General features: G+C 33.6%; 4 protein-coding genes across 4 annotated transcripts; 2 read left to right on the top strand and 2 right to left on the bottom strand.

The window, feature by feature from the left end:
* Positions 1-640: 640 nt before the first annotated feature.
* LOC110705393 (solute carrier family 25 member 44-like) lies at positions 641-2,282 on the top strand. Its single transcript, XM_021883241.1, has one exon. It carries the CDS (start codon positions 1,062-1,064, stop codon positions 2,100-2,102), a length of 1,041 nt encoding a protein of 346 aa, XP_021738933.1. The 5' UTR covers positions 641-1,061; the 3' UTR covers positions 2,103-2,282.
* Positions 2,283-8,563: 6,281 nt separating this feature from the next.
* On the bottom strand, positions 8,564-11,511 carry LOC110705392 (pentatricopeptide repeat-containing protein At5g39710-like). The gene has a single exon (XM_021883240.1). The coding sequence runs from the start codon at positions 11,072-11,074 to the stop codon at positions 9,371-9,373; it is 1,704 nt and encodes a 567-aa protein (XP_021738932.1). The 5' UTR covers positions 11,075-11,511; the 3' UTR covers positions 8,564-9,370.
* A 1,651-nt stretch (positions 11,512-13,162) lies between these two features.
* Positions 13,163-15,716, bottom strand: LOC110705812. Its single transcript, XM_021883745.1, has 6 exons — positions 15,476-15,716; positions 14,675-14,792; positions 14,285-14,433; positions 13,859-13,977; positions 13,542-13,691; positions 13,163-13,318 (listed from the first exon to the last, which is right to left on the bottom strand). Exons 1-6 carry the CDS (start codon positions 15,714-15,716, stop codon positions 13,163-13,165), a joined length of 933 nt encoding a protein of 310 aa, XP_021739437.1.
* Positions 15,717-18,655: 2,939 nt separating this feature from the next.
* On the top strand, positions 18,656-26,651 carry LOC110705390 (omega-amidase, chloroplastic-like). The gene is made up of 10 exons (XM_021883239.1): positions 18,656-18,987; positions 19,114-19,230; positions 20,640-20,864; positions 20,938-21,031; positions 22,034-22,108; positions 22,534-22,612; positions 24,286-24,301; positions 24,990-25,070; positions 25,970-26,052; positions 26,146-26,651. Exons 1-10 carry the CDS (start codon positions 18,733-18,735, stop codon positions 26,213-26,215), a joined length of 1,095 nt encoding a protein of 364 aa, XP_021738931.1. The 5' UTR covers positions 18,656-18,732; the 3' UTR covers positions 26,216-26,651.
* The last annotated feature ends 282 nt before the right edge of the window (positions 26,652-26,933 follow it).

Below are 26,933 nucleotides of genomic sequence, written 5' to 3'. Positions count from 1 at the left end.
TTTCTCTTTCATGATTCCCATCTTATTTTTGCTAAAATAATTTATTCACCCACTCACTATATATATATATATATATAGACACTCACAATATTATACTTCCTCCGTTCTTTTATTATTGCACCATAAGAGATTGACACAAATTTTTTTGGTAGTGGAAAAAAGGATGAGAGAGAAAGGTAGAAATACAAAGTTGCCCGTGTGATAGTATACACAAAATAAAATGTAAGTGTTGAAAAGTAAGGGTATATTAGGTATTTATAGTGTGAACACAAATAATTCTTTTCTTAAAATGGATATAGTGCAATATTTGTGAAACTTCCTTAAAAGGCAATTGTGCAATATTAAAAAAACGGAGGAAGTATTACTCTCCTGGAACTTTGTTTATTATACGGAGTATTATTATTTTTTTTTTTTTTTAAATGCACATAATGGTGATAGTTACAATCCAAAACATTTATTTATTAATTTAAATACCCAATTGCTCTGCCCAATGGTTCATAATTGAGAACTAAAAAACCACTAATTGGTACCACAGGTCTTCCCATTCCACAGGCAAATTTTGGATTTATTTTAATTTTAATTTTAATTTTAATTTTAAAATTACAGAGTAGTGAAGTATTTCCAAACATCAACCTACACGTATTTATCCACTTTCTATAAAATCCTTCTTTGAAAGCCACTTTTTTCAGCTCACTTTCATGCTCTCAGCTGACGCCAATTCCTTATCATCTTTCTTTCTTTCTTTCTTCAATCATCACTTTCTCTCTCCTCAGATTCAACCTTCAATACTCAGATCCCCAAATTAGCATATCATTCATCTAAATAAATGAGATTAATTTGGATCAGATTTTTTTTTTCTTGTTTGATTCTTGATTTTCTGGGGTGTTTTTAGTGTTTAATCTTATTGCCTACCAATTGTTTGATAAATTTCCTCAAAGAAACAAAATTTTCCTATACCCAGTTCAGATTTATTCAAAATTTGTTCAATTAAAGCATCGTGAGATTGAGATTTGATTTATTCTTATTGTACTTGAATTGAGCTAAGTGGGGTATTTTCAAAGATGAGTTTAGGAGCAGTTGAAGAGGAATCTAGGGAAATCCGCTTGCCAGCTGATGTAGATTGGCACATGCTTGACAAATCTAGGTTCTTCGTTTTAGGAGCCGCCCTTTTTTCAGGGGTATCGGCGGCTCTGTACCCTGCTGTCGTGTTAAAAACCCGACAACAGGTCAATCTAGCTCCGATACCATGTTCAAAGATGGCCTTCCTGATGTTCAGACAGGAAGGCCCTCGATCATTCTACAGAGGATTTGGAACCTCTCTAATGGGTACGATCCCGGCTCGAGCCTTATACATGGCTGCCCTTGAAGTGACCAAGAGTAATATTGGGAAAGCAAGTATTAGAGTTGGATTCTCTGAAACTTCATCAGCTACTATTGCTAATGCTGCAGCTGGTTTAAGTGCATCAATGGCTGCTCAACTAGTTTGGACCCCAGTTGATGTTGTGAGCCAAAGACTCATGGTTCAAGGAAACTTTCCCAAAAATGGGTTTTCATGTTCACCCACTACAAATTACTCAAATGGGTTTGATGCATTTAGAAAAATTTTAAGTGTTGATGGATTTAGAGGGTTATACAGAGGATTTGGTATATCTGCTCTAACATATGCACCTTCTAGTGCAGTTTGGTGGGGTTCTTACTCTGTTTCTTACAGATTAATTTGGGATGGAATTAGTTGTTACAAATGTAAGTGGAAAAATGATGAGAAAAATTGTGAAAATGGCAAGATTTTAGACCCAAACCCTTTGTGTATGGTAGGTGTTCAAGGTGTAAGTGCTGCATTAGCTAGTGGGTTTTCAGCATTGTTTACCATGCCCCTTGACACCATCAAGACTAGGTTGCAAGTCTTGGAGGCGGACCGAAACACCCGATCCCGGCCGCCTACGGTGGCGCAGACGGTTAGGGATTTGGTCAAGGAAGGAGGGTTTGCAGCTTGTTATAGAGGGTTGGGTCCAAGATGGGCTTCAATGTCTATGTCTGCTGCTACTATGGTCACTACATATGAGTTGCTCAAGAGATTATCAACAAAACACCAAGCTAGTTAACTTTAGTTTGATTAGATTAGGATTTTTCCAAGCTTTACTTTTTCTTGTAATAGAGGAAATGAATAAAAAGTGTACCTCAAAGCTTGGAATATTGTATATATTCTAGTGTAATGTACATATTAGGTGATCCATCTTTTGGTTAATTGAAGTAATAATCTTTGTTGTTATAATTATTTTTCATTATCTTAGCATGCACTTTGTTGCACATTAGATATGGATAAGGTTTTCTACTAATAAGCTATTCAAGTTGATATTTCTAATGTCATTATTTACACTGCATTGGAGAAGACAATGTTGTCATTGTTTTAATCTTTAATTACTTAATTAGTAATATGATTAACATACATCAACTTGAGCTTTGAGATTGATACATTGTTAAACTAATAAGACATAATCTTTCTATCTTAAGCATTAAACAGCGCACTTCTGAGAACTTGGAAGTATCACATGACCACCATGGTATGGTCATTGGTTTCCATCTTTATCAAGAAGATTCAAGAATAGATATTTTAAGCTTTATATAGAAGCTTTTGACTTATAATTAAATTTTTTTATTATTATTTTTTATTTTTACATACAATAATTACTTACTTGGAATATAAGTTAATAATATTTTTCAAAGAATTAAGGGTACTTCATTCTAAATTATCTCACCACATCACTTAAAGTAGTACTGTACTATTTAATGTTTTGTTGTATTAAAAATAATCCAAGTCTCAATGAAGAGAATTTGAATTTCTCCGTTCGAAAAAAAAAATTAAATTTCTATTGTACACCTAATTTTATCATGATTACCCTTTAACGTGTTACTTTAGCTTTAAGTGCATCGATTAGCATTATCCATAGAGACAAATAATACTCCGTACAAAATTTATGGAGCAATAATTATATAGACTATTATTGTTTGTCATATCAACCACTTTCAAAATATCGGAATTTGGATGTTATTAAAACTTGAAAGAGGCAACAAATGTAGTTAGAATTTGTAATATAGAATACTTGTATAAGAAATTAAGAATACTCTATATCAAGTGGGTAAGTTAAAACTTCCAAGGGTAATTTCCAAGCCTAGCAAATATCCCAAAATTATTAGATAATATACGCGACAGCGAAAATTAATAAAGTATGTATATCATATCACTTCAATGTAGGATAATTAATCCCAATTCTCACCAATGTATTATTATGTTACAATGAGCACCAAAAAATAAAATCACAATCTTAATTAATTTTGTCTTATTTTCTCATATTTTTGTGAAGGAAAATACAGAACTTTCTAAAGCCTAAAAGGTTGGAGAATGAGGAGTCAAGAAGTGTACAAGTTGGTTGGATTTTTGGGTCATGTAAAAGAGACACGAGCTCTTTATTCCAACTCTTGATAAATTGGAGGGACACCATGGCAGCTAGCCAGCAGCTAGTGTTCTGTACAAAATATTAATGTAAAATGACAGGACTTTTAATAGAGCTTATTGGTATCCATAATATCATAAAATTAATCAAAACCTACTTGTCTCATCTCTATCTATTAATCTTAGCTTTAAATAAACTTTTTAGTTTATCTTATGTTGAGTTGAAGATATTAAAGTATGATATGAATATTAATTAAAGTTTAGCAATCAGTCATTATATTAGTAATTACATTACAAGTATGATTTATATCCTAATACATTAACCTTGATTTAGATTAACAGTCTTTAATCTAGACGAATATTTATACATACATGAGTAATTATGAGACTATGTTTAGTGCAGTGTAAATCTAGGGGCACCAAATAAAATACATTGGCTCGTCATAAGTTGTCTAGAAAAACAGTGGGCATTTTCCTCAGAAAATTTCATAAGATCACCTTATCCTTAGGAACTTTAGGAAGTACTCCATAGCAGACATTAAAATACCTTTTGCCCACATTCTCCAATTTGATATAAATCATGTACTTATGACTGAAAAAGGAGGCTTTTTTTTTTATAAAAAAAATAAAAAAATTATTTATTACATTATTTTATTTTTTATGTTCTACATGGATTACATTTTCAGGTGCAAAGGGTATGTAATAAATATAATATAGCTAAACCCTTATCCACTCTACAAATAATATTCACAATCTTAATCCGTAAATTTTAGTGAAAATCAATTTAATCCCCATATATAAAGTTAAATTGTGAAGAATTTATCTTATTTATATTAAAACTCGTAAAAATCACATTGGGTTAGAATCGTTCTCAGATAATAATAAAAGTGACCACTTATTTATTACGATTACTAGTACCTTAGATTCAAGAACCTAGTGACAATTTTGAATAATGAATATTAAGCTAGCTAGCTAGTTCTATATACACGCGATATATGCAGCATATACAATGATATCTACTTCCTCCGTTGCGTATTATCTGCAATAATTTCCAAAAAGGGATGTTATATATTATGTGCAACAAACTAAAACTTTCCTCTTTTAGTAAATTTTTTTATGCATAATTACCAATTTACCCTTATTTAGCTTTAATAAACACATCAAATCACATGTTATTAATCTATTAATCTAAATTAGTTAATCCATTATTCAAGCCTAACCCACATTCTCTCTACTCTCACAACCACATCTACCACCAACACCACCACCACGTTGTCTCTCTCCTCCCTCTCAGCCACCACTATTCTCTCTCTTCTTTTGGATCTCACACCCACCACACCACAACCACGCACCACTCTATTTGATCGCCGCCCCTTTTCCCGGGAAGTTCACCGCCACTTTCTCCTCCCCTCAACAGAGCCGCCGTTTTCTCCTCTCCGCGTCAGAGCCGCTACCACCTTTTCTACCCTTCTCAAAGTCGCTCAGAGAAAAGGATCGTGCATGGTGGGTAATTGATTAGGAAAAAGGAGAATTTGAGTAAGCTTGAAATCTCAAATCTAAAGCAAATTTGGTGAAAGATGGATCGATTGTGAAAGATCGTGGTGGGTAAGATAGGTGAGGGTGGTGGTGGGGTTTTCGCAATTTCGCTCAGGTGGTGGGTTTTCGCAATTTCGCTCAAGTGATGGGGTTCCGCGATTTCGATCGGGTGGTGGATTTTGCAATTTCATGGTTGATGCGAGTTGTCTGGAGTGGATTTTGGGTGGTTATGGTGATGAGACTGGATGGGGTGGTGAACTGGTGGTGGTGAGATGTTGACAACGGGATGAGGTGGTGGTGGTTTTGGGGTGTGGGTAGATGTGGGTGGTGGGCGTGGTGGATGTTGCTGCTGGTGGGTGGTAGTGGTGGTTGATTAATTTTCCCCCTTTATCTCTCCTACCATTAATCACAAAGTCTTTACTTTGTTAATCACCTATTAACAAATTTTGTCTTGGAAAACGTGCAACAAGGTTTGTTGCATATTATGTGTAACGGAGGAAGTATAAAGTGACATATGGTTTGATAATTTATTGTAATCTTTATTTAATTTACTTTAGACAACTTGAGCCTATTTCTGTCCTTTTTTTTTTGGGTATTGATTGTATAATTAATTTATTCAATATTATTGTTGTGCAAATTAATGTGAAATAACTTAACAATCATTACAATGTTTAGATTAAAACAGATATATAGTGGAATTACAAGATGTCATTGGTTGTAGAAGCTGATGGTTGAGGCCCAAGAATATGTGGATGCAGCACAGGTCCTCTCATACCCGGCGCGAATTAATTCCACTTTAAAGGAAGGGCGTGGATGAGATTCGAACCCGTGACCTTTATGTCACGCTTGCTCTTATACCATGTTAAAGGACCAACTCAACCAAAAGCTTAAGTTGATGGTTGAGGCACAGTAATATGATTTATACTCTATCAAATACGATTATACAAAATATGAATGACTTATACCAGGATATACACCCAATTGCATGCACTTTGTTGCAATAAAAGCACACATTTACAGAACAAAAGAACATGATATTTAATATACGCATAAATATTATCGTAAAAGCACATTGATGATAGTTAGAAACATATAAACAACAATAAATTAATTAATTAATTAATTAAAAAAAAACGAATAAAAGCACGACATTGTAATATCATAAAAAAAAAAACCTCTTTAATTTAGGCTATTTGTTTACCTGGTGACATTTAAATTCACATACAACTAATCAGATCGGGGAACGCCCCTGTTTCTCCCATAACTTTCACTTTCTGGACCATTTTTCCATTTCAATAATATAAAAATGTCTCATGCATGAATTTACATTTGAGTTAAACCAAATAACTAATCATTTTGAGAAAGAAAGAAACACAAGTGGTCTAGATAACTTTTACCCACATTTACCTACTAATTAATGATTATACTTGGAGTAATTTGTAAATTAATGGTCAATGACATGATCAAGAAATATGAACTATTTGCCAAATGAGGGAGTACACTGAATTGATGGTTATTGGTACTGCTAATAGTACGGAGTACGAAGTATAATACAAAGAATAATACTAATATACTGTATAGTATATGTGACAATTTGAAAAACAAAGTACCGAGAGACTACCGACTTGTCATAGTTTTACGTCCCACAAACTATGCAAGTTGCAATTTACAGAATGGTCGACGGAAAAAACAAGCTATGCTGTACAATTGAACAACCATGGGCCCAAGTGCCCAACCCATTTCTTTGTCTTGTAAAAATTGTATTCCGTCTCTCCCACAATATATGACACAGTTAACATTATACATATTATAATGTACTAATTTAACTTTATTTTTACACTATATATACAAGTATACACATAATTAAATATTAATGAAATTATTTTTAAAATTATACGGAGTATTATGAAACTTTATATTAATTATACCTATCTAATAACATATTTAATAATAAAATATATTTTTATTATGTTAGTAAAAAATTATGATCAAAAGCTAATATATCAATAGTGAAAAAAGTTCAATGTCTCATGTATTGTAGGACGGAGGGATTATTTTTTTAATTACAAATTTTAGATTATTTATGAAATACTTTTTGTTAGTGGGAAGAACAAATTATCAATACAGTTGAGGCGTTGAGCTAGTTACTACTCCGTACTCCGTAATTTATTACTCCGTATATGAATTTCAATGTATTTAATTTCTTTGAAAAATAAATAAAAATTGAAGAAGTTTAAAATTAGAAGAATATAACACGTATCATGTGATAGTGTTTTCTCTAACAACATTAGGAAGTTTAACACTAATAAAAATTTGATCACTCTGTAATATTATTATTTATAGTACAAGATTTTTATGTACTTTGTGCTAAATGCATGGTCCCATATCTAGATCAACGAATATCTGATTAATAATTGTAATAAACTACCTATAATTACAATTATATAAGAATTGGCTTCAGGAAGTGTCCACAAGAATAGCCCTTCCCCAAATGAGCCAAAACCACCACTTCAATTCTGTACCAAGAATACAGTCAAGACAGATGAGTACAACAGCGATAGATGACAACCAAATAAGATAATTAGGAGAAAAATTATAATTACCTAAAGTGATAAGTAAGGATAAACTAATAGAAAATCAATAATAAAGTTGGTTACTTGGATAGAAGGAAGTAAGAATGATATGAAAATATATAGTACTTCATCCGTTTCACAATTGTCATTGCAATAAACAAATTTTTTATATCTTGTAAAAATGTCCGTTTTGTTTGCAATTAATGTGAAACGGAAGTATTATAGTATATTTTATCGGAGCATATTGAACTTGATAGAAGGAATTAGGAATGTTGTGGGAGACTCTTCAATATATATTTGGTGTTCTACCCGGTTCACCCTTTGGACTAATTCGGATTCGGGGATCAGTTTTGAGTAATTAGGTTACAGTTCCCTCCCAATTGTTGGGGGGAGGGGGTCGAACACGAGTCCTCCTTACCAAGTGTAGTCCCATCACCATTACACCAACAGGCAACAACCAATTTGTCTTCAAGATATATAAATACGTAGTATATACTTGTAAGTTTAATCTTTAAGTCCATGTTCATATCAATGTTATCTCCAAATTTGCACTTATAAGTTATTATAGAATATTTTTAGTGTTTGGACCGAGGTTATAGAGTCCTTAATGGACAATGCCAAATTGTCAATATAGGGCAAAAACTGTTTACCCAATCTTTCCCCTTTTATTTTTTCTAAAAGTGGTATAAAATAATTACTGTACAGAAAATTTGTAGGAAACTACACTAATTTTAATTATTTTATACTCCCTTCTTAATTTCTTATCCCTCTTATTTTTATTCCTTGTACCAAATTCCTCGTAAGCCCTCAAGTATGTGCTCCTTTGTCAGAAATTAATAGTCGATTAGTCACGTATACTAATTTGGAATATTTAAAAAAATTGACTTGATTTAAATTAGAAAGCGTTAAACGGAGAAGCGAACTTCCTTCTTCTTTTGGAGGGGATAAAGCCCTAAGGGGTATGAGACTACAAAATGTTGATATTGAATAGCAGATAAAGTAGCATGATAACTGTTTGCCATAGCCAAATACAAAGGAAGGATCATAAGAGAGAGCTCCCAAACTGCAACTTACTGCAGAATAAATCCTTTCTGAAATTTATAAATTGACTGATATCTTCATAACCCATCAAAAGTACTGAGATCCTTTATAAACTACCTGAAATTTACAGAATCTGTCACTATTAGACTATTACCAATAGATTTTTGATTAATACTATTTCTAATTATGAACGTCCATCGCTAATAGCTGAAACAAAAATGCAATTCTTAGTCATATCATTCAATTAGAACTTGACCCGATTTTAGGTGCCACTCTATCCAGTGTCTGCTGCACACTTTTAGCAGTAAGTGTATCTGGTGCAAACACAAACAAATTCTAGTACTTAGTATTTAATAATCAGTGTGTATCACAGTGGTAACACATACTCTGTATAAAACTATTAGGAAGTCCAAACAAATGATGAAATGTTAGAAAGCAAAATCCTCAACTCTACTGCTTTAGAGCATAGTGTTAGTTAAATTTTGATTGAGAACTGATGAAACAACAATGACTTTATCTGCTCAACTGCTACTTTCTTCTCCCAGCCTTTCCTTTCGTATGCTCTTTAGTCTTGAACAGAAATTTACTCTACCCCTGCAATTGCATTCCATTCAAGCAAAATCGGCTAAGGGCATTAGTATTTCTCAACCATCCAACAAGAAGTTATAGCACAGTCGAACAATAGCAGACAGTCGGCACAGTTCTTACTCTCCTTGCCTATGTAGGCACGAGCAAAGTGATCATGAGTCAGTTTGAGCCCAAAACAATGTTACAGACTGGGTGCATCTAAGTATTTACATTTCAGCTCGTTTAAGACTGTTTGATAATCATCTGTCACATTGGCCGGAGATCTTTTGATCAACTCTAGGGCAACTTGCTCAGCTTCAGAGCTATTTCCCTTTAAAAAGTATCCCTCCACAAACACAGCAAAAGTGTCAAGATTAATCACATTTCCGTCCCTCATAGCATCACTAAGAATTTGAGCTGCTTTCTCCAATTCACCAGTCTTACAGTACATAGTTATTAAGCAACTGTATGTCTTATGATCAAGCTGATGACCATCTCGAAGCATACAATCTACAAGTTCCCCAACTAGTTGAACACTACTCCCCGTTTTACTTAGACTAGATATAACAGTATAATACGACAGGAAGTTGGGAACAAGACCAATTTCAGGCATCCATTTCAAGAAAAGTACAGCTTCATTGAGTTCTCCTCTATTTACAAGAACTTGTAAGACAGCATTGAAACTACTAACACTCGGACAAGTACCTCTAGCTACCATCTCCCTCAATAGAGCAATCCCGTCATTTGCTTTTCCCAGCTTACAATACTCATTCACAAGTGCCCCATATGCTACAACATCAGGTTTTACACCTAAGGAACTCATATCCTTCAAATGTTTAACAGCCTCATCTATTCTCCCAGCAACACAAAACCCCTTAAGCAAACTCGTATGCGTGACAACATCATCCTTTACACCATCCAACCTCATCTTAGTCATCATTTTCTTAGCCTCATCAACCTTACCAAGCAAACAAAACCCATTAACAATCGCGTTATAAGTGATCAAATTCGGCGCAATATCTAGCTTAACCATCTCATCTAAACACGACATCGCTGCCTCCATCTCACCCTTCTTACAATACCCATCAATCAATGTAGTATAAGAAACCACATTCGGCAAACAATCCTGACTCATAAGCATCTTATCAACAATTTGTCTCGCCTCAACCATCATACCCTTCTTACAAAACCCACTTAACATAGTCCCAAAAGCAACATTATTCGGTCTACAAGGCATTTCATCAAACACCTTATGAGCATCCTCAATTCTTCCAATTTTACAATACCCTCGAATCATAGTCGTGTAAGTAATAACATCAACCTTAATCACACCCTCAGCAATAACCTGATCAAAAATGGCGGCAGCCATTTTAACCCGATTAGCTTTAACCAAAACACCCAACAAATTATTAAATGATTTTATACAATTACCATCCTTTTCCACCATTTTAGCTCGATAAAACCAATCAATGGCGCCTCGAAGATTGCTCTCAACACCAAAAGCTCTGATCATCTTCGCAATCATGAAATCGCAGAGCATTTTGTGGGATTCCAGAAACTGGGTAGCACCAGAAAAGAGACGATGAGATAGAAGAAGATCAACCATTGCGACATAACAATGAAAGTTGTGAGAGTATTTAGTGGGGTTTGGATTTGGGCGAGAAGCCCAGTCGAAGAAGACGAGAGCATGATAAGGGTTTGATTGATTGTTGATTACTTGGACGACTAAATTAGGGTTTAAATAGGGGGAAAATTGGGAAAGATTTGGGATGTTTAGAGGTCCATTTTTACGGATAAAGGGGAAATTGGGTTTGACGGTTTGAAGGGTTTTGGTTATGGCGGTCACCAATGAAGAAGAAGAGGAATATCTGGAGAGAAATTGGTTGGTTAGAGTCTTAGAAGCCATTGTTGTAAGCTTCGGAATTGCAGTAATTTTTAGGAATAATAAGGAAGAAATTGTGAAGATGAGATTTGGTTTCTTTCAATGCTGTAATAATGCTCAAAAAATCAAAAATGGCGATCGTGCAATTTGGTGAATTGATTAAGGCAGATTGGCAGTTGTATAAACAGCCAGTTTACCATTCGTTAAGTTAATGGCCTGATAGGTTGGGATTGAGTAAAGGCAGGATCGGCACAAGGACTACCAAGACCCGACACAACACACAACATTTCCGGATTTGGGGGTTAGTTACGGGCGGTTAGGTTTCATTTTCCTCCTAACTGTTGTTGTGAGGGATTAAAAACGAGTTTTCCTTTTCAAATGTTGTCCCAATCACCACTATATCAGCATTCAATTAGTCTAACACATAACATAACTTCAAATGTAATTCCAATCACCACTCCACCAGCATCCAATTAGTCCAACACACAACATAACTTCAAAGAATTGCTCCTAGCATGGGCATAATGGACACCGTCATACATACTGACCATGGCACTAAATGTGCGCTAGATACAATAAAAGTTTTGCCAAGTATAATCCCCATTCTTAAAAATGTTAGCCCAATCACCAGAAAAACTTGCGTAGACCTGATCTACAATAATATTATTATGGATCCGAGATTTATACACACGAACCTGATATTATATTGAACATAGTGACCCTTATTTTTAACATGGTAACCTTTATTAAAACTTGTATAACGTTTAATATTATTGTAAATTTGAATACGATGTTATGACTCTAAACTGAACATAGCGGCCTTTATGATTTATTTCATAATTTCAACATAGTGACCTTGATTTACTGGTGATATCATAACTATACACGTGGCAGCTTCTTATAAAAGTAAAAAAAAAAAAAAATAAAAATAAAAAATCCCTCCAAAACTACAACTGACATAATTTTTCAAGGTAAAGCTAACGTTGGAAATGATTGATTAATTATACATTTTTCAAAAAGCTTTACTAAATTGATTGAATACACAATTTCTATTCCTATGGAATAAAAATAATTGACATTTAATTGGTCATATTCAAACTCTTTTTTTCCTCTACATAGATTTTTTTTTTTTTTTTTTTTGAAAAATCTACATAGATTTATTTAACAAAACAATCTCCTAAATTTTATTAGAGAGTGTAGAGTTTAAAATTTTCACTTATTATTAATTCTTCAAATTTCTATAATGAATATAAAATGAATGCTAACATTTTTAAAATTTTATTATAATTATGAAATTAATTAGAATATTTAATATCATATACTTTATATTTTATTTAAAGTATTTATATTACATACATTTACAAGTAATTTTTTTTTTTATTAAAATCTTGTATCGCACGGTACTAACCTAGTTTTCTCTAATATTAGTGGACCACAATAAATTAGTGTAAACCAGTTTCAATTAAGAATTTATACCCAATCACAACATAAATAATAATATACTAAAATTATCAACTCTACAACTATTCAAGAGATAACTGACAATTTCTTTAATTACTCCATACAAGTTAAGCCCCAATTTCCTACTCAGAGAGATTTTTTAGAATGTACTTCCTCCGTTTTCTTTTAGATGCAACACAATAATACACTTTAAATGGGATGAGTGGTTGTTTTGAGTGTAATTTAGTGGACCATGTGCTTTAAATAAGGAAAATAATATAGTTTTTCTCTAAAATAACTTTCCTTTTATAGTGTGTTTAAGTATTGTGACATTCCCTTTTTAGGGAAGTGTTGCAAGTAAAAGAAAACGGAGGAAGTATGTGATTAGGTAATAGTTGATCAAATCTTATATGCTAGAGAACACATAAATTAAAATTATGTGATTAGGTAATTATATGCAGTCAAATAAAATTATTTAATTGAGCACAAAAAATATATATATAATTTGTCAACAAAAATTTAGATACAAGTATAATGTTATTTTATTTAACGAATAAATATTTATTATGTTAATACACTTTATTTACTTACTTATCAAGAAAAATAATGTATAAACAAAATAAATTCATCATATTATGTACAATTTACACAATTTACACTACAAAGTGTATTCTAAGGCTTCCTTCTCCCACTAAGAATATCAGATATTCGTTGCTGAAGCTTTTGAATCTCAGTCTCAACTCGTTCAGGGCCCATTTTTATTAATCTATTGTATTCACCCCCTGTTCTTCCTATTAAATTGGTTAGCTTTCCTTGTAAGCTTTTCACCTACAACACTACCATTAATATTGCATCAATTAACGGAACAAAAAAAAAATACATAGCATACGAGAAAATGTAAGTATAATCGATGAAAGCATTAGAAAACGTTCAAGTTTTAAAGCTTTTTGTGTGATTGATATAAATTTATAATGATACGTGTTCAAAACTAAATGATACGCCTAGTGATTGGACATGAATTGAACATAAAATTAAAATATCGGAGGTTAACCTTTCTATAAGGCCATCGATCAATCTCGAAAGAACGAAGTTTCTTTTTAATAACAGTGGCACATAAGCGTAATTCCACACTTGCATCATTTATAGTCCTATCAAAGTATATGGCAAAATCTTGAAGTGTCATATTCTTCACACGTTCTCTCTGTTTACCTTAGCATATCCAAAAAAAAAACAACATTCGAACAAACATTAGATAAAGCTATATCATTAATTTAATTAAAAAACGTTACTTGTAATAAAGATGACACAATATATTGTACGTATTATAACGTTAAAAAAAATAAAAAATGCAAAAAGGATTAATGCAACCTGGATTGAAAGCTCAGTCCTGCTGTATATTAATGGCAATGGTTGATTATCTTCTTCTGAATCATTCATCTCCATTCCTGAAGGGTTAGAAGACTCTCCTCCTACGAACGATCCGCCAACTAATGATTTTTTACAAAATATTAATAATACTATATAACATAAAACAAATATTACTATGTCCTATATATAAAAAAAATGTAGTACATAATCAAATTTGTCTAGATATATATATTTTATCATCTTCGAGTTCAACTTCTATAAATTTTAATTGTATATATACTACTACGTATAAAGTTAAAGATAATATTGTAAACGACATGCATGTATCTACTGGTAAAACTAAAAGTCAAAGTTGAAAAGTTAGTACGACAAAGGAGAGAGTGTTATTTAATGTTGTAATTAGAAATGATTAATCGAATCACTGACCTCCAAAATTAATCCAATCAAAGCCGACGCTTAGGGCTTCATAAAACAATGAAATAGGTTCTTGCAACAATATGTATCCATTTTGTCTATGATTGCCAATGTAGCCTTTCAGATACTCTCTTATGTCCTCGAAGGAACGCGTGCTAAAACTGAATCAGAAGGCACAAATAAATATAATTAGCATCATAATCCAAATTTAATAACATGGTATAAAAGAAAGACAAATATATAATAATAATAATAAGTGTGTTTAAAATTTAACCACAAAACCATGTATAACAATAAAAATAGCCCCTCAAAACCACCAGCAATAAAAAATAAAAATACGAGTATAAAAATTTGGGTGACTAACATATTGCATACATAATCGAGATTAAATTGTTAACTTACTCAAGAAATTGATTATTTCCCATGTGATCACCAGAAAGTGGTACCCCGTCATTGAAGTAAAAAGCATGATATATAGAACCCACATTCCCATGGATGTCAAGCCTGGTAGTATAAGTGCCTTGTAACACAAGAAATTACCACATTTAATTAATAAGATAGAAATTATAACATGAGAAAGAGAGAATCAAAAGTACATAAACATATTCAACAAAAACCTAAATTTTAATTACCACCATACCTAATAACTTAATATAGTTTATTGCAAAATTATCGCGTGAATTTAAATTACAGTATTCTTTCTTACTAAAAAAAATTAAAAACAATTGACTGAGGAGTTTCCTTTTTTTTTTTTTTTTTTGACAAAAGACCGAGGAGTTGTAATATACCTTAATATCAATACCAACAATTTGTAACAATTACTCAAAAGAAAATGTGTTACTATAACTTATTAAAATATAATGTACATCTCTTCAATAATATCGTCATCCTCAAAGTTACAATATACACCCATTTGAATACATGTAAAATTATTTGGCATCTACGACATTCATAAATGAAACTAAACTTATAATCAATTAATAAACAGAATATAATTCTACAAACTCTTGCTTACCCTAAGCAAAAAGCACTTTTTAAGAACGATGTTTAACATGAATATATAAATGGATCATGAAAAAAAAAAATTAATAAATAAATCAAAGATTAAGCCAACAAACAAATGTCATTTTTATAGTGTTAAAAAAATAATACTTAGTAAATGAAATAAATAATAATAATAATAATAATAATAAAAATCAATACCATTTGTAAACCTAATTATTCTAAGCACAAGACAAAAAGCACAAGGATCATGATTATTAGGATCAATAGGCCCCACTACTTGCAATGGCAATGGCAATTGATCTTCTTCTTCTTGTTGTTGTTGTTGTTCTTGAGGGGCATTATCCTCTATCCCAACCCCTTGTTGCATTCCCTGGATACTCAAATCACCGCCGTCGAATCCAACACTTTGGTGATGATCATCACTTTGAACAAACGGCATTTCTTGTAACGGTACGGGGTCGTTCACCCAAGAATCAATCATACTCCAAAAGGCATCACCATCATCATCAATAGGTGCTACAGGCGGGTTCGAGTGCTCGGGACCGTCCGTCGGGTTAGGTTCATGCTTATAAGGATCCATATGGTTTGTTGGAGTGTAAGTTTGTAGGAGTATATGCGGATGTAGTGGATAAATTTTAGGGCATGCACAAAAATGGAAGTATGTATTAACAATTAATAAAGGAAAATTGGAGGAGAGTGAGATATTTGTAGGGAATGGCGGGAGATGGTAGTTATTTCTGTTGAAATGTATGTGTCTCTTCGTAAATAACCGCCATTTTACAAACTAAATAAACTACCTCGTTCTTACATGCGAAAGGTACCTAATAGCTTTCATACAAATGTTAAATTAAATATAAAATTAATTTATCTAATCGAAATATTTACTCCACTTTATTTTTATTTATTAACAATATCAATAAATATAAAATTAATTTATCTAATCGAAATATTTACTCCACTTTATTTTTATTTATTAACAATATCAATAAATATATAAAAACGACGATTTAATTTTATTTATTTGGTTAAAATTGATAACAACATTAATACATAAAAAAAAATATAATATGAGAGTGAGGGATAGCTTAACTGGTTAGAGCTTCCCTCCCAATTTCAGAAGATCCTTGGATCGAATCTCACCCCTTCCTTATTACCTAATGTCATATGCATCATTATTAATACTCGAAAGGAATGAAAATCATATTACTACCCCTTAGCCACCTCCTAGTCCACCATCACCACATACACCACAACCAGAAACCCATCACAACCACCACAACCCAAAACCCATCACAACCACCCAGGCCCACGAGCATTTCTAGATGCAAAATCACCAATAATATTGTTGACATCTATATGCTCTAACATATTTTTCTCAATACATAAAATAGCTAAACCGTTAAGTGACATTAATGACCTCAAAAACGTTTTCAATAATTTTCGTCCACTGTAATACCCATTACAAGTGTTTAAATCAAAACAAAGAGTAAGAAAATTGAATAAAGATGTAGAATAATTGGATGGAGGATTATTTATAGGTGAATAATGTGAGGCGAAATCCATTGAAAATTAAAGAAGAAGACTATTTGCTTATTGAATTAGAGCAGTTTTAGGGTATTAATGTGGTTTAAAAAAAACGGGAATAAGATATCAATTGATTTTGACTGAGGAGAGATTATTTAGGAAGGGAAGTTGAATAATCGTAATTGATAAATCTTTGGAAATTAAAATATTTTCGAGAAATTAATTAGGAATGAATATAGGAATTGGAAGTTGAAAACTTGAGATTTGGGAATTGGGAATATGAACCGATGGAAAACTGGAGAAAAAGCATGCGTAGGTAGTAGTATCATTAATTAAGATATTTTCTTTTTTTAATAAATCTGGCTTATTGTAAATTTGGGCCTCCTTCCGTTGGGCCCTGGCGCACCTATTGCCCTCCCTAAGGGACGGGCCTGCAAACCACCACCATCTCTCTGCTTTCCCTCGATCAAATCCACAAAATGCCTCCCCTTCTGTTTCGGTTAGGATCCGATAACCCGAAAGTCCGAGTCCAAGATCCGTGAAGCTCCTATTGTCCAGATGAGAACCTACACAGAGAGCAGAGGTTAGCTTACCCCGGGGTGATCTGGGGAAAACCGCTCCAATGATAAAGTTAGAAAGTGTTTAAGAAAGAGATAAGAAGTTATGTAGAGAGAGAAAGTAGAGAGAGAGAGAGAGTAATAAATGCTACCTTGATTATGGGATTAAGATTGACTATTTATAATCCTTCCAGATGACAAGTGGCTGCATGGCATGCAAAGTACCTTGTGTCATGTGTCAAAGTGTTGTTGCCACGTGCCTGATCACTAATCCACATATCTGCCTTATGCATGGATGCCGATATGTTCGGTAGTTGTTGAGGATCCATAGCCGGATATGATATCGGCCTTTTATGCGCTGTCAGCCCGTTTTCCATATCTCCCCATACATCTTCGTCCTCTTCTTCTTCTTCCTCAACAATGGTCGTTTCGCAGCGAAATAAAAAAACACCCTATTAGAAAAGAGTGTAAATTAGAGTCATATCAATCCCTTAGGGAAAGCCTTTCATTTGTGGCGGCATTTTGAAATGCCTTAAACTATGGTGGCGTTGGTGTGGAGGAAGAAAGTGGTTTTGTATTCTGGAAATGGAGGGTAGAGGAAGAAAAGGGTGAAAAGAATGCAAAGTTTCCCCAAATTTCACAAAATTACCCTAATACCCTTTGATTTGCATTCCAAGTTTATGAGACTGATAAACTTGTATTTTCTCATGAGACAAAGTTAGTAATGAGAAAATTCAGTGACCATGCTACAAATCATCTAATGTGTCATGGTCAATTTTATTTCTATTATAAGAGTGCAAAGTTGGTATAAATTATTTCAATTGATGTAAAATCTATGTTAATTGTATTTTTTTTACTTAATTTTAATTAAACTTATCTTAATTAATCTCATATTAGTGTAGCAACTAAAAACTTCAATTTGTGAATGTGACAAAACTCATTTCACTATATCGAAATTATTGGTTCAGAGTTTTGGAATTTTCTAAGCTTATTCTATTCACTAGATCTATTTTAAATTTCTAATTTAGTACGTCAACTCTTCTAAAAGTGCGAGTAATTGTGAATGCGACAAAACTCATTTCAGTATATCAAAACTATTGGTTCAGAATTTCGGAATTTTCTAAGCTTATTCTATTTACTAGATCTATATACATGTAATGCATATTTTAAAGTTCTAATTTAATACGTCAACAATTTTAATAGGGCGAGTAATTGATGGCAATTGAAGTCAAGTTAAACAAAAACAGATTATAAGATTCACCATATAAGTTCCCACCGTGACTGTCAAATTGTCAAGTTTCAATTTTTAAGAGGGTATCCAATTTCTAGCGTCAACCAAGTTCGGTATCACTAAACAAAAGATTACCAAATGAAATGAACATTGTAGGAAGAACAATATTCAACACTAAGTTTCTCAATTCCTACTCAATTTCTCTCTCCAAATTCCAATCAACCAAAACTCCTCTTCATTCCTCTTCTTCATCCATCTTCAACAGAGCAATCAGAGGCAATCTGCCGCCATTAAAGCACAGAAATTCAAGCTTTTCAACAATAATGTCTTCCTCTTTCAAGCCTGAACAAGCTAGGGTTCCTCCTGCTCTTCAATTGCCCACTCCTCCAATCACCAAGGTCGTACCTTTTTCTAATTTTAGAAATTTTTGGGGCATTTTTCTGATTAATTGTTGTTAATTTGAAGTGGGTATTTTGTTTTAATATATGGGGTTTACTAATTTCTGTGAAATTTTTGGTGGGCAGTATAAAATTGGGCTTTGTCAGCTTTCTGTAACAGCAGATAAAGAGAGGAATATTGCTCATGCTAAGAAGGCGATTGAGGATGCTGCTCAAAAGGGTGCCAAGCTTGTTGTGTTGCCTGTAAGTTTGCTAATCGTTGCATTTGCCGGTTTTTGTCGGTTGCAATTGTTAAATTGTTTGATCATTTCCATAAATTAGTCGATATTAATCTTCATTTTTGTTGTGTTATGGTTTTTTTGAATTATAAATTGGGTTTTAGGAAGCAATTATTGCTATATTTGGCTGGGTTTATTAAGTGTTATGCTATTTGTCCAGCAAGTATAGTGTTGAAATTGCTAATAGATTCATAGGATAGATTTACCGGCTGAATTATGCTGCAATTGGGAGGTTATCATTTTTGAAAATTTGAACTGAAATCAGGGAGTAAGTAGAAGTATATATGATCATTAGAAGAATTTTAGGCGACGTTGAAACAGAATTCTCTAGGGAGGGAGAGTGGAATTTCGGGCAATAGGATCATAGGATGTGTACATTGTGGATATTCTGTGATAAATTCCTTTTGGAGTTGGATTGTCAGGAAATTATATGCAATCAAATTAGAAATTCTTATGGCCATGCTGTACCTTGTCCTCTAGGATTTTCAATTTTAAGGTGTACGGATGTATATCGTTTTGGAATTGCTGACATAGTAGCATGTTGAGGAAAGTTGGTTGAGTTTTTATAAGAAAATTGGAAGTTGAAATTTTGGGTTCAATTTGGCCTATGAATTACTTCTTTCTTTAGAGGATTTATCTGCTGCTTAATTAAGTGGATATCTCTGTGCTGTAACTTACTGATCTAGGGGACAGTTGTGGCATCAAATCAATTGAATTTTCCATAAATAAAGATATCACTCATTGTCTTGTTGTCCTACTAAAGCTAGTGATCACTATCTTGTATGAAATTGTATATGATGGTAGGGAGTAGGGAGTATGTGATTTGCATAGTTTTGTATACTTCGTATATAATCAGGTAAATTATGCTTAAAGTTGTGCCTCAAAGGGTATAAAAGAACTTATATTTGTGGATATAATGTAACTGCAATAGTAGAAGTGTCAATTTCAGTTGTGCTACTGCTAATCATAATAATAACACTTCAATCATGATGATGTCAGTTTGATAGCACTATGAAATAAATTAGTAGAAATATAAATTAAAATGACACAAATAATGTAGGCAAATAAGAGTTAGGAAAGAGGGAGAAGATATAGCAAGATAATGGTAGACTTATGCAAGATGACTTAAGGAACAAAGAGTATATTCACACAAAAGGTGACCTGGAGGGTGAATGAGCTGACCTAGATTGGGGCAGACTTGAAAACAATAAAGGAATTCTTCATGCATGGTTTAGCATTATTTTGTTTTAGAAGATTTAGTATCATTCACAATGGACTGTTGAATGCTTTGATCTTAATAACCCATGTGTGTGTGTTCTTGATGGGAAATGGCTATTAGACTTCATGATGATATTGATATTTGTATCAATTCAGGAGATTTGGAATAGTCCATATTCAAATGCTAGTTTTCCTGAATATGCTGAAGATATTGAAGCTGGTAACAATGCATCTCCTTCGACAGCAATGCTTTCTGAAGTTTCTCGCGCCTTGAAGGTCACAATAGTTGGGGGATCCATTCCAGAACGTGTTGGGGACCGATTGTATAATACATGCTGCATTTTTGATACTGATGGAAAGCTAATTGCTAAACATAGGAAGGTATGCCACTCCCTTCCCTTGCTTCTGTTGTTTGAATGGACCGTATTTCTGAACATAACTTTTCTGACTACAGATACACCTATTTGATATTGATATTCCTGGAAAGATCACTTTCAAGGAATCACAAACTCTTACAGCAGGAGAGACTCCTACAGTTGTAGATACAGGTTTGATGTAAAACCCCCTATGTCGTCCTTTGTATGGGAGTTTTTATGGTGGTTTATCTCTCGTGCCCACACTATGGACAGGGATTCAATCCTGTTCCTATGAGTCCTTTGCTGTCTACAAGGGATAATTTGTTTGATTTTTTACTTTCTATTTTTGTGGGATATGCTGATATGGTGCTCAAAGTTGATTTAATTAAGATTTTAAACAGCTCCATCATTCAGCTGTGTTTATTTGGTGCATTCATATTTAAGTTACTGTTTTCCATCGCATGCTTTGTCAGCCCTATATTGGCAGAGGGTTTGCTTTTGGTTTTGAGGGTCATAGAACTAGTTTGTAACAAGTTTTTTTTTTTTTACTCGCCCAGCTTCCTCCCCCCTACCCTCTATATTATATCAAGGTTGTCAAAATTAAGATTCTATGATTAAGAACCAATTTATACCAATTTGGAGGAGAAGCTTAATTTTGTAATCTGTGCCTCCCAGAATCTTTTGAAAGCAATAGAAAGAGAATAGGATCACTGCCTTACTGGTTGATTTCAAGTCCAATTGAAATACAATTTACGTATGAAAAAGAAATTTACACATTCCAGTCATCCAGTGTATATGACAAGCTTATACTTTGTTTGTAAAGGAGGCTATATGTATGAAAAAGGACAGATAAGACCAGTAATTTACTTTATTATCCTCATGAATGTTCTTTCTTATGGATATTTGATTCATCATACATGATAGTTGATGCTGAGGAATTATCTTTTGTTTATTTCAACTCTGTAAGCATTTTATTGGTATCATTTATTATGGGAGTCTGATTTTAGCAATAATCGAACTTACTAGATTTAATTCTGCTATATTCACTCAAAGGGAGGACCTTTGGCTGGAATTTATCTATGAACATTGCTAGTATAATGGTCATGTTTGTCATTGAAATTTTCGCAATGTACTGTTTTCTGTTTTGCAAAAAAAATTCCGTGTGATACATGATGTCTCATTTTTATTTTCCAGAAGTTGGACGTATTGGAATAGGCATCTGTTATGACATTCGTTTTCAAGAATTGGCAATTCTATATGCTGCAAGAGGTATTTACTTCTGTAACTATAATGGATCTGCATGTCCACATTTGTTTATTAGCTCCCCTCTAGTCTTATTTTCAATGTTTATTTTCATCAACATTGACTTGTATCTACTTCTTTAATACTGTTTGCTAGTTTTCTTTGCAAACACTTTGTAGGATATTTTTCTTTTACACCTTGCTTGTGATGTCTTTGTAATTGTAAGTCTCTCTTGGTATCTTGATGTTTAGCTAGTAACAGATATTGCTTGAATTTACAAGAATTGCAAAGTTTTCCATTTCCCCAATGTTGAATACTTAAACCATCCTTTTATTATGAACTAAAATGCAGGAGTGTTTGTCTTATCAGGAGTATTGAAACTGTGTTGGGCTTAGATATGTTGTATTCTTAGTTGATAAGTTGTGGTTAAACTTCACTTGTTTCCATAATAGGAGCTCATTTGCTGTGCTATCCTGGAGCGTTTAACATGACTACTGGACCGCTGCACTGGGAATTGCTTCAGAGGGCAAGGTAGTGTTCATCAACTGTGATTACCCAAATTGAATTATTCTTCTTTTCCAATTAATGCATTACAATTGCTGTATCTGTTTCAGCCGATGTTAATAAATGGATTTCATGAATTATCTCACTAATATTGTTTTCAAACTGCTAAGATTTAGGAATTAAAGATTTGTAAACTGAGTTGTTTTTAAGTTTTATCTCTCTTATTGATGATATTCATTGAACATTGCCGAATTATTGCAATAGAACAGCGTTATCTTTGAAACATGAATCTGCTAGGATATGGCCAGAGTAAATTGTGTAATCAAGAAAGTATGATGAGTGACGTATGGAGATACATATATTATAAAAAGTAGGGATGCCAAAGTAGGCAAGCATGGATTCTTAACTTACAACTGCCTCGAAAGGAATACATGAGCTATATTTTTCATGGAGTCTAATTCATGAGGAGAATATGTAGAAGATGAAGAGTTTCTATTTTTTTGTCTCATAATTCTGTGTATACTTGTTGATTAATAATAATAGTAGTTAAATTGGATAGTTGGGTAGAAAACTTCTTCAAGCTCCCAAGATTCTTTGATAGTTTCCTTTTGCTCTCAAAATTAAGTAGTTTGACAGCCCTGCTTAAGGCAAGTATGTGGCTGAGTGGCTCTGTTCTGAGTCAATTCTCACAAAAACATGTTCTTTGGGACAATGGACTAATAACAGATCTGTTAAGTCTTTATTCTCACAAAAAATGTTGGTTTATCTGGTACAAATGGCTCATTAAAATGTCCAATGTTACATGTTTGGCTTGTTAAATGATACCAATCAATCAAAGCCTTAATCCCATAAGTGAGGTTAGCTACAAGAACCAAAAGTGATTATTCCGTATAGTCATCCACAATAATCTTCCTCCTCCATCCCTTACGATCAAATATCTCATTCTCATGTGAATCCATAAGCTTCATATCCTTCCTAACTCCTTCCAACCAAGTCATTTTCGGTCTCCCTCTTCCTCGTTTAACCTCTCCATGATCAATAAAGCTTGTGATGAAGAAAATCTGTTTGCCGTTTGTTTTCTTAAATATTATAAATTCATCACATAAGGACCCAAATATATAGTTATATAGTACTTATTTAGTCTTTATTGGGGGTCTTGGTTGGGTTGTTGGAACAACTTAGTAGCTTGGAAGTAAGCTGGAAAAATGCCTTGACCATTTATAAACTATCCTCTGTATCTTCCCTGTAGTAATCCCTGAACAGTCAATTCATTGACTATCGTGAAAATTCTGCTATGGCTACATGTTTGCTGATGCATATGCATACTATAATTAAAACTTATTGTCCTCTGCTGAATATGAAATGAACCCCTGAGGCCCTGAGTTGCTTGTTTTAGGCGACTGATTGACCAATGCTACTTTTTGACTAAACATTGTACATTACTTTATAGATTACGTCTGGACTCTGGAGTTTGTTTCTACATGTTATTCATGCACTTTCATCTTTCTGTTTGGTTTTAGCAATATTGTTTAATATCAATCACAATGAAGCTCGTATTTCTTTTGGATTTCTTTAATCTAGTATATGATTCAAGCTTTTATGGCAGTATATTGTTGGAGTATTATTATTGTTCTTTTTTTAACTTCACCTACTGATTTCCGATTGAATTCTTAAGAATGCATTGTCTCTTCTTTTTGCAGGGCTGTTGATAATCAGGTAACTTCAGGACCTATATTTTTCAGCTTAAGCTGATGCATGAGCTTAGCATCCATCAGCTTAGCATCAATATTCATTTGCTGCATGACATTTTACTGTGTATGGATTTTTTTACTTTTCACTTTTTCTATAAACAATCCTTGTCAAGTCTGAAGTTTGACGTAATGGTAGTGAATACAACCTTGTGAACATGTTGCCAAGCCTATCATAGTCCTGACAAGAGGTGCTGTAGGGAAAGGAATCTACTACTTCTTAAAACCTTAAACATTATCCTTGTCTACAGCATACGGGGTGTCTTTAAGAAATTATTGAACAAAAAATATTTGTTGATACTGTATTTAGTCTTTTCTTTCCAAATGTTGCTCTGAAGGATCAATTTCCCATCCCAGCTCAAAGAGAGAGAGAAGAAGGCAGGGGAAGAGTGTGTGTGTGTGTGTCTGTGGGGTTGTGGGGGGTGGGGGGGTGTTTGCTAGCTTTATTATGACATACATGTTATAGAATACTAAATGCAGAAATTATCTCTAGTGAAGAGTCAATGAAGAACATACTGAACTTTGGGTCTAATTGGTGAAGTCTCCAGGGTAGCATAATGCTACTGGAAGCTTCCAATGCATGTTTTATGCTAGCTTAGTAGAGTTATTGGCGTCTTTCTGTTGGCTAACATGTGTTTTCTTCTTGCAAATACCAGTTATATGTAGCTACTTGCTCTCCTGCACGTGATGCTGGTGCTGGTTATGTCGCTTGGGGTCACTCGACACTTGTTGGACCTGTGAGTATTCCACTTGTGCAAATCCCACTTGTTCTGCACTTAACCTAGATTATCTCAGCTTAGATGTTTATGTATTTTCTCTCTCATGCTCTGGTGGAGTGGTGAACACAGAACTGCAGAAGCACCAAAAATCATGAAGACAATAACAGACAGCCCTATGCCTCTGAAAATCCAATGACTTGATGGGAATTCTCCACACAAAAAGAGCCCGGGGGGTGGGGGTGGGTTAGGCAATGTTAAGAAGGGTGTGATATAGCATAGGACTCACATAATACACCTTTTTATCGGGAGATTGAACTCTGTGAAGCCCTCCAAGATTGTCAGCTTCAACCTTTCTCTATCTGGTGACATAACTAAACTTAAAAGACTCTTGAAGTTGAAAACATTTTTTTAGCTGTACACATAGGATTTAGATCCTTAAAAGACTTTTTGCTTATACATGGCCTTTGATTAGAACTGCAACTCTTTCAGCAAATAAGTAGGACATTATTTTTCAAAAGGTAATACATCTTTCTTTAGGGGCTGAGTTATGATATTGTCACTCTTCCTAAATCCCTGCATTATCAAAATCCTCACCATGATTGTGATTGCTTTCTTTTCATGCTGTTTCTTACAAAAGTTAGTTTACATCATACGCTGTACATTTAGTCATCAAAAGTAATTCACATTTTACCATAGGAGATACCTATGCCAAATTTATACTGTTAAAGAACATTTCTTGGAGGAATGGCTCACAGATTTATACCATGCTCTCTCAATGAATCCTGAGAGATCAGATTTTTCCTTAGGCATCATGAGAACAACTGAGGTCTACTTAGCTTCTTCTGAAGTACTTTAGAAAGTGGTAGATTCTTGTAATGTTGCATGTTATATTGCTGAACTGAAAAGTCATTTGGCAGTTTGGAGAAATCTTGGCCACAACAGAACACGGTGAAGAGATCATAATAGCTGACATCGATTACTCATCAATTGAACTCCGAAGGTGAAAATAAGTTGGCCATAGAACATTAACAGTTTATTAATGTCAATTTGCTTCCTGTTTTTTGGTCTGTAATTCGTTGACTCTGAATGATAGGACTAATCTCCCATTGGAGAAGCAACGCCGAGGGGATCTTTACCAGTTGGTGGATGTACAAAGATCTTGATCTTTATGGCATGATGGGATATGAACAGATGACAAACAACTTTGAGAAGGTGAATACTGCATTCATTTGCAAACTTGGTGGATTTCAAAAGACTAGAATAAACTGTATTGCGTGTAAAGTTTCCGCGTTGAGATGAGCTTAAGCGATGTGGATAGCAGTGTTGGACAAATTTCGTATGAAAAATGTTGTTAAATATGAATGGTGAATTTAGTATTTCACCAAGGAATAATATGTACCTCTATCTAGTCGGGGCCAAGGTTATGAAGACGGAGTATTGACATAGTGATCGTGTCAGTCTGTAAATTACTCTATCCTAATATTATGAAGATGGAGTATCAACATAATGATCATGTGTTGGAGATTGTAAATTTCGTTATACTAGAATTATATGGAATCTTTCCTAATTTGATAAATACAAACTGTTTTCGTTTTGTAATGACAAATCAAAGTACAACTGCCCCAAGTTTTGAAAAATATTTAGGAATAGGAAAATAGCGTGCTTTGTGTGTGGCCGGCCATACCATGATGCCGTGGTGTGGCTGCTTGTTAAAGAACAAAATAACCCCTTATAACATTGACCAAATTACCTTTATAAGGCTCTGCTCTTTTGAGCTTTCAGGCAGTGCAGGACAGAACAGAACAGAGCAGAGCAGATTTTAACAGAGCAGGGTTAGACTTCCACACATTGCGGAGCAGAGTAGAACAGAGCAAAGCAGAT

Source organism: Chenopodium quinoa, unplaced genomic scaffold, assembly GCF_001683475.1.
Source record: "Chenopodium quinoa cultivar QQ74 unplaced genomic scaffold, ASM168347v1, whole genome shotgun sequence".
Classification (NCBI taxonomy): domain Eukaryota; kingdom Viridiplantae; phylum Streptophyta; class Magnoliopsida; order Caryophyllales; family Amaranthaceae; genus Chenopodium; species Chenopodium quinoa.
This window is presented reverse-complemented; position numbering and strand designations above follow the sequence as displayed.

What these genes read in the sequence shown, in the direction of transcription:
- LOC110705392 (XM_021883240.1), bottom strand. Translation starts at nt 11,074, where the DNA reads ATGGCTTCTAAGACTCTAACCAACCAATTTCTCTCCAGATATTCCTCT.
- LOC110705393 (XM_021883241.1), top strand. Translation starts at nt 1,062, where the DNA reads ATGAGTTTAGGAGCAGTTGAAGAGGAATCTAGGGAAATCCGCTTGCCA.
- LOC110705390 (XM_021883239.1), top strand. Translation starts at nt 18,733, where the DNA reads ATGAACATTGTAGGAAGAACAATATTCAACACTAAGTTTCTCAATTCC. An exon ending in ACTCGACACTTGTTGGACCT is followed by an intron (nt 25,071 to 25,969) that starts GTGAGTATTCCA and finishes GTCATTTGGCAG; the next exon opens with TTTGGAGAAATCTTGGCCAC. An exon ending in TCATCAATTGAACTCCGAAG is followed by an intron (nt 26,053 to 26,145) that starts GTGAAAATAAGT and finishes TCTGAATGATAG; the next exon opens with GACTAATCTCCCATTGGAGA.
- LOC110705812 (XM_021883745.1), bottom strand. Translation starts at nt 15,716, where the DNA reads ATGCCGTTTGTTCAAAGTGATGATCATCACCAAAGTGTTGGATTCGAC. An exon ending in GGACTGAGCTTTCAATCCAG is followed by an intron (nt 13,692 to 13,858) that starts GTTGCATTAATC and finishes TAAGGTAAACAG; the next exon opens with AGAGAACGTGTGAAGAATAT. An exon ending in ATCGATGGCCTTATAGAAAG is followed by an intron (nt 13,319 to 13,541) that starts GTTAACCTCCGA and finishes GTAGTGTTGTAG; the next exon opens with GTGAAAAGCTTACAAGGAAA.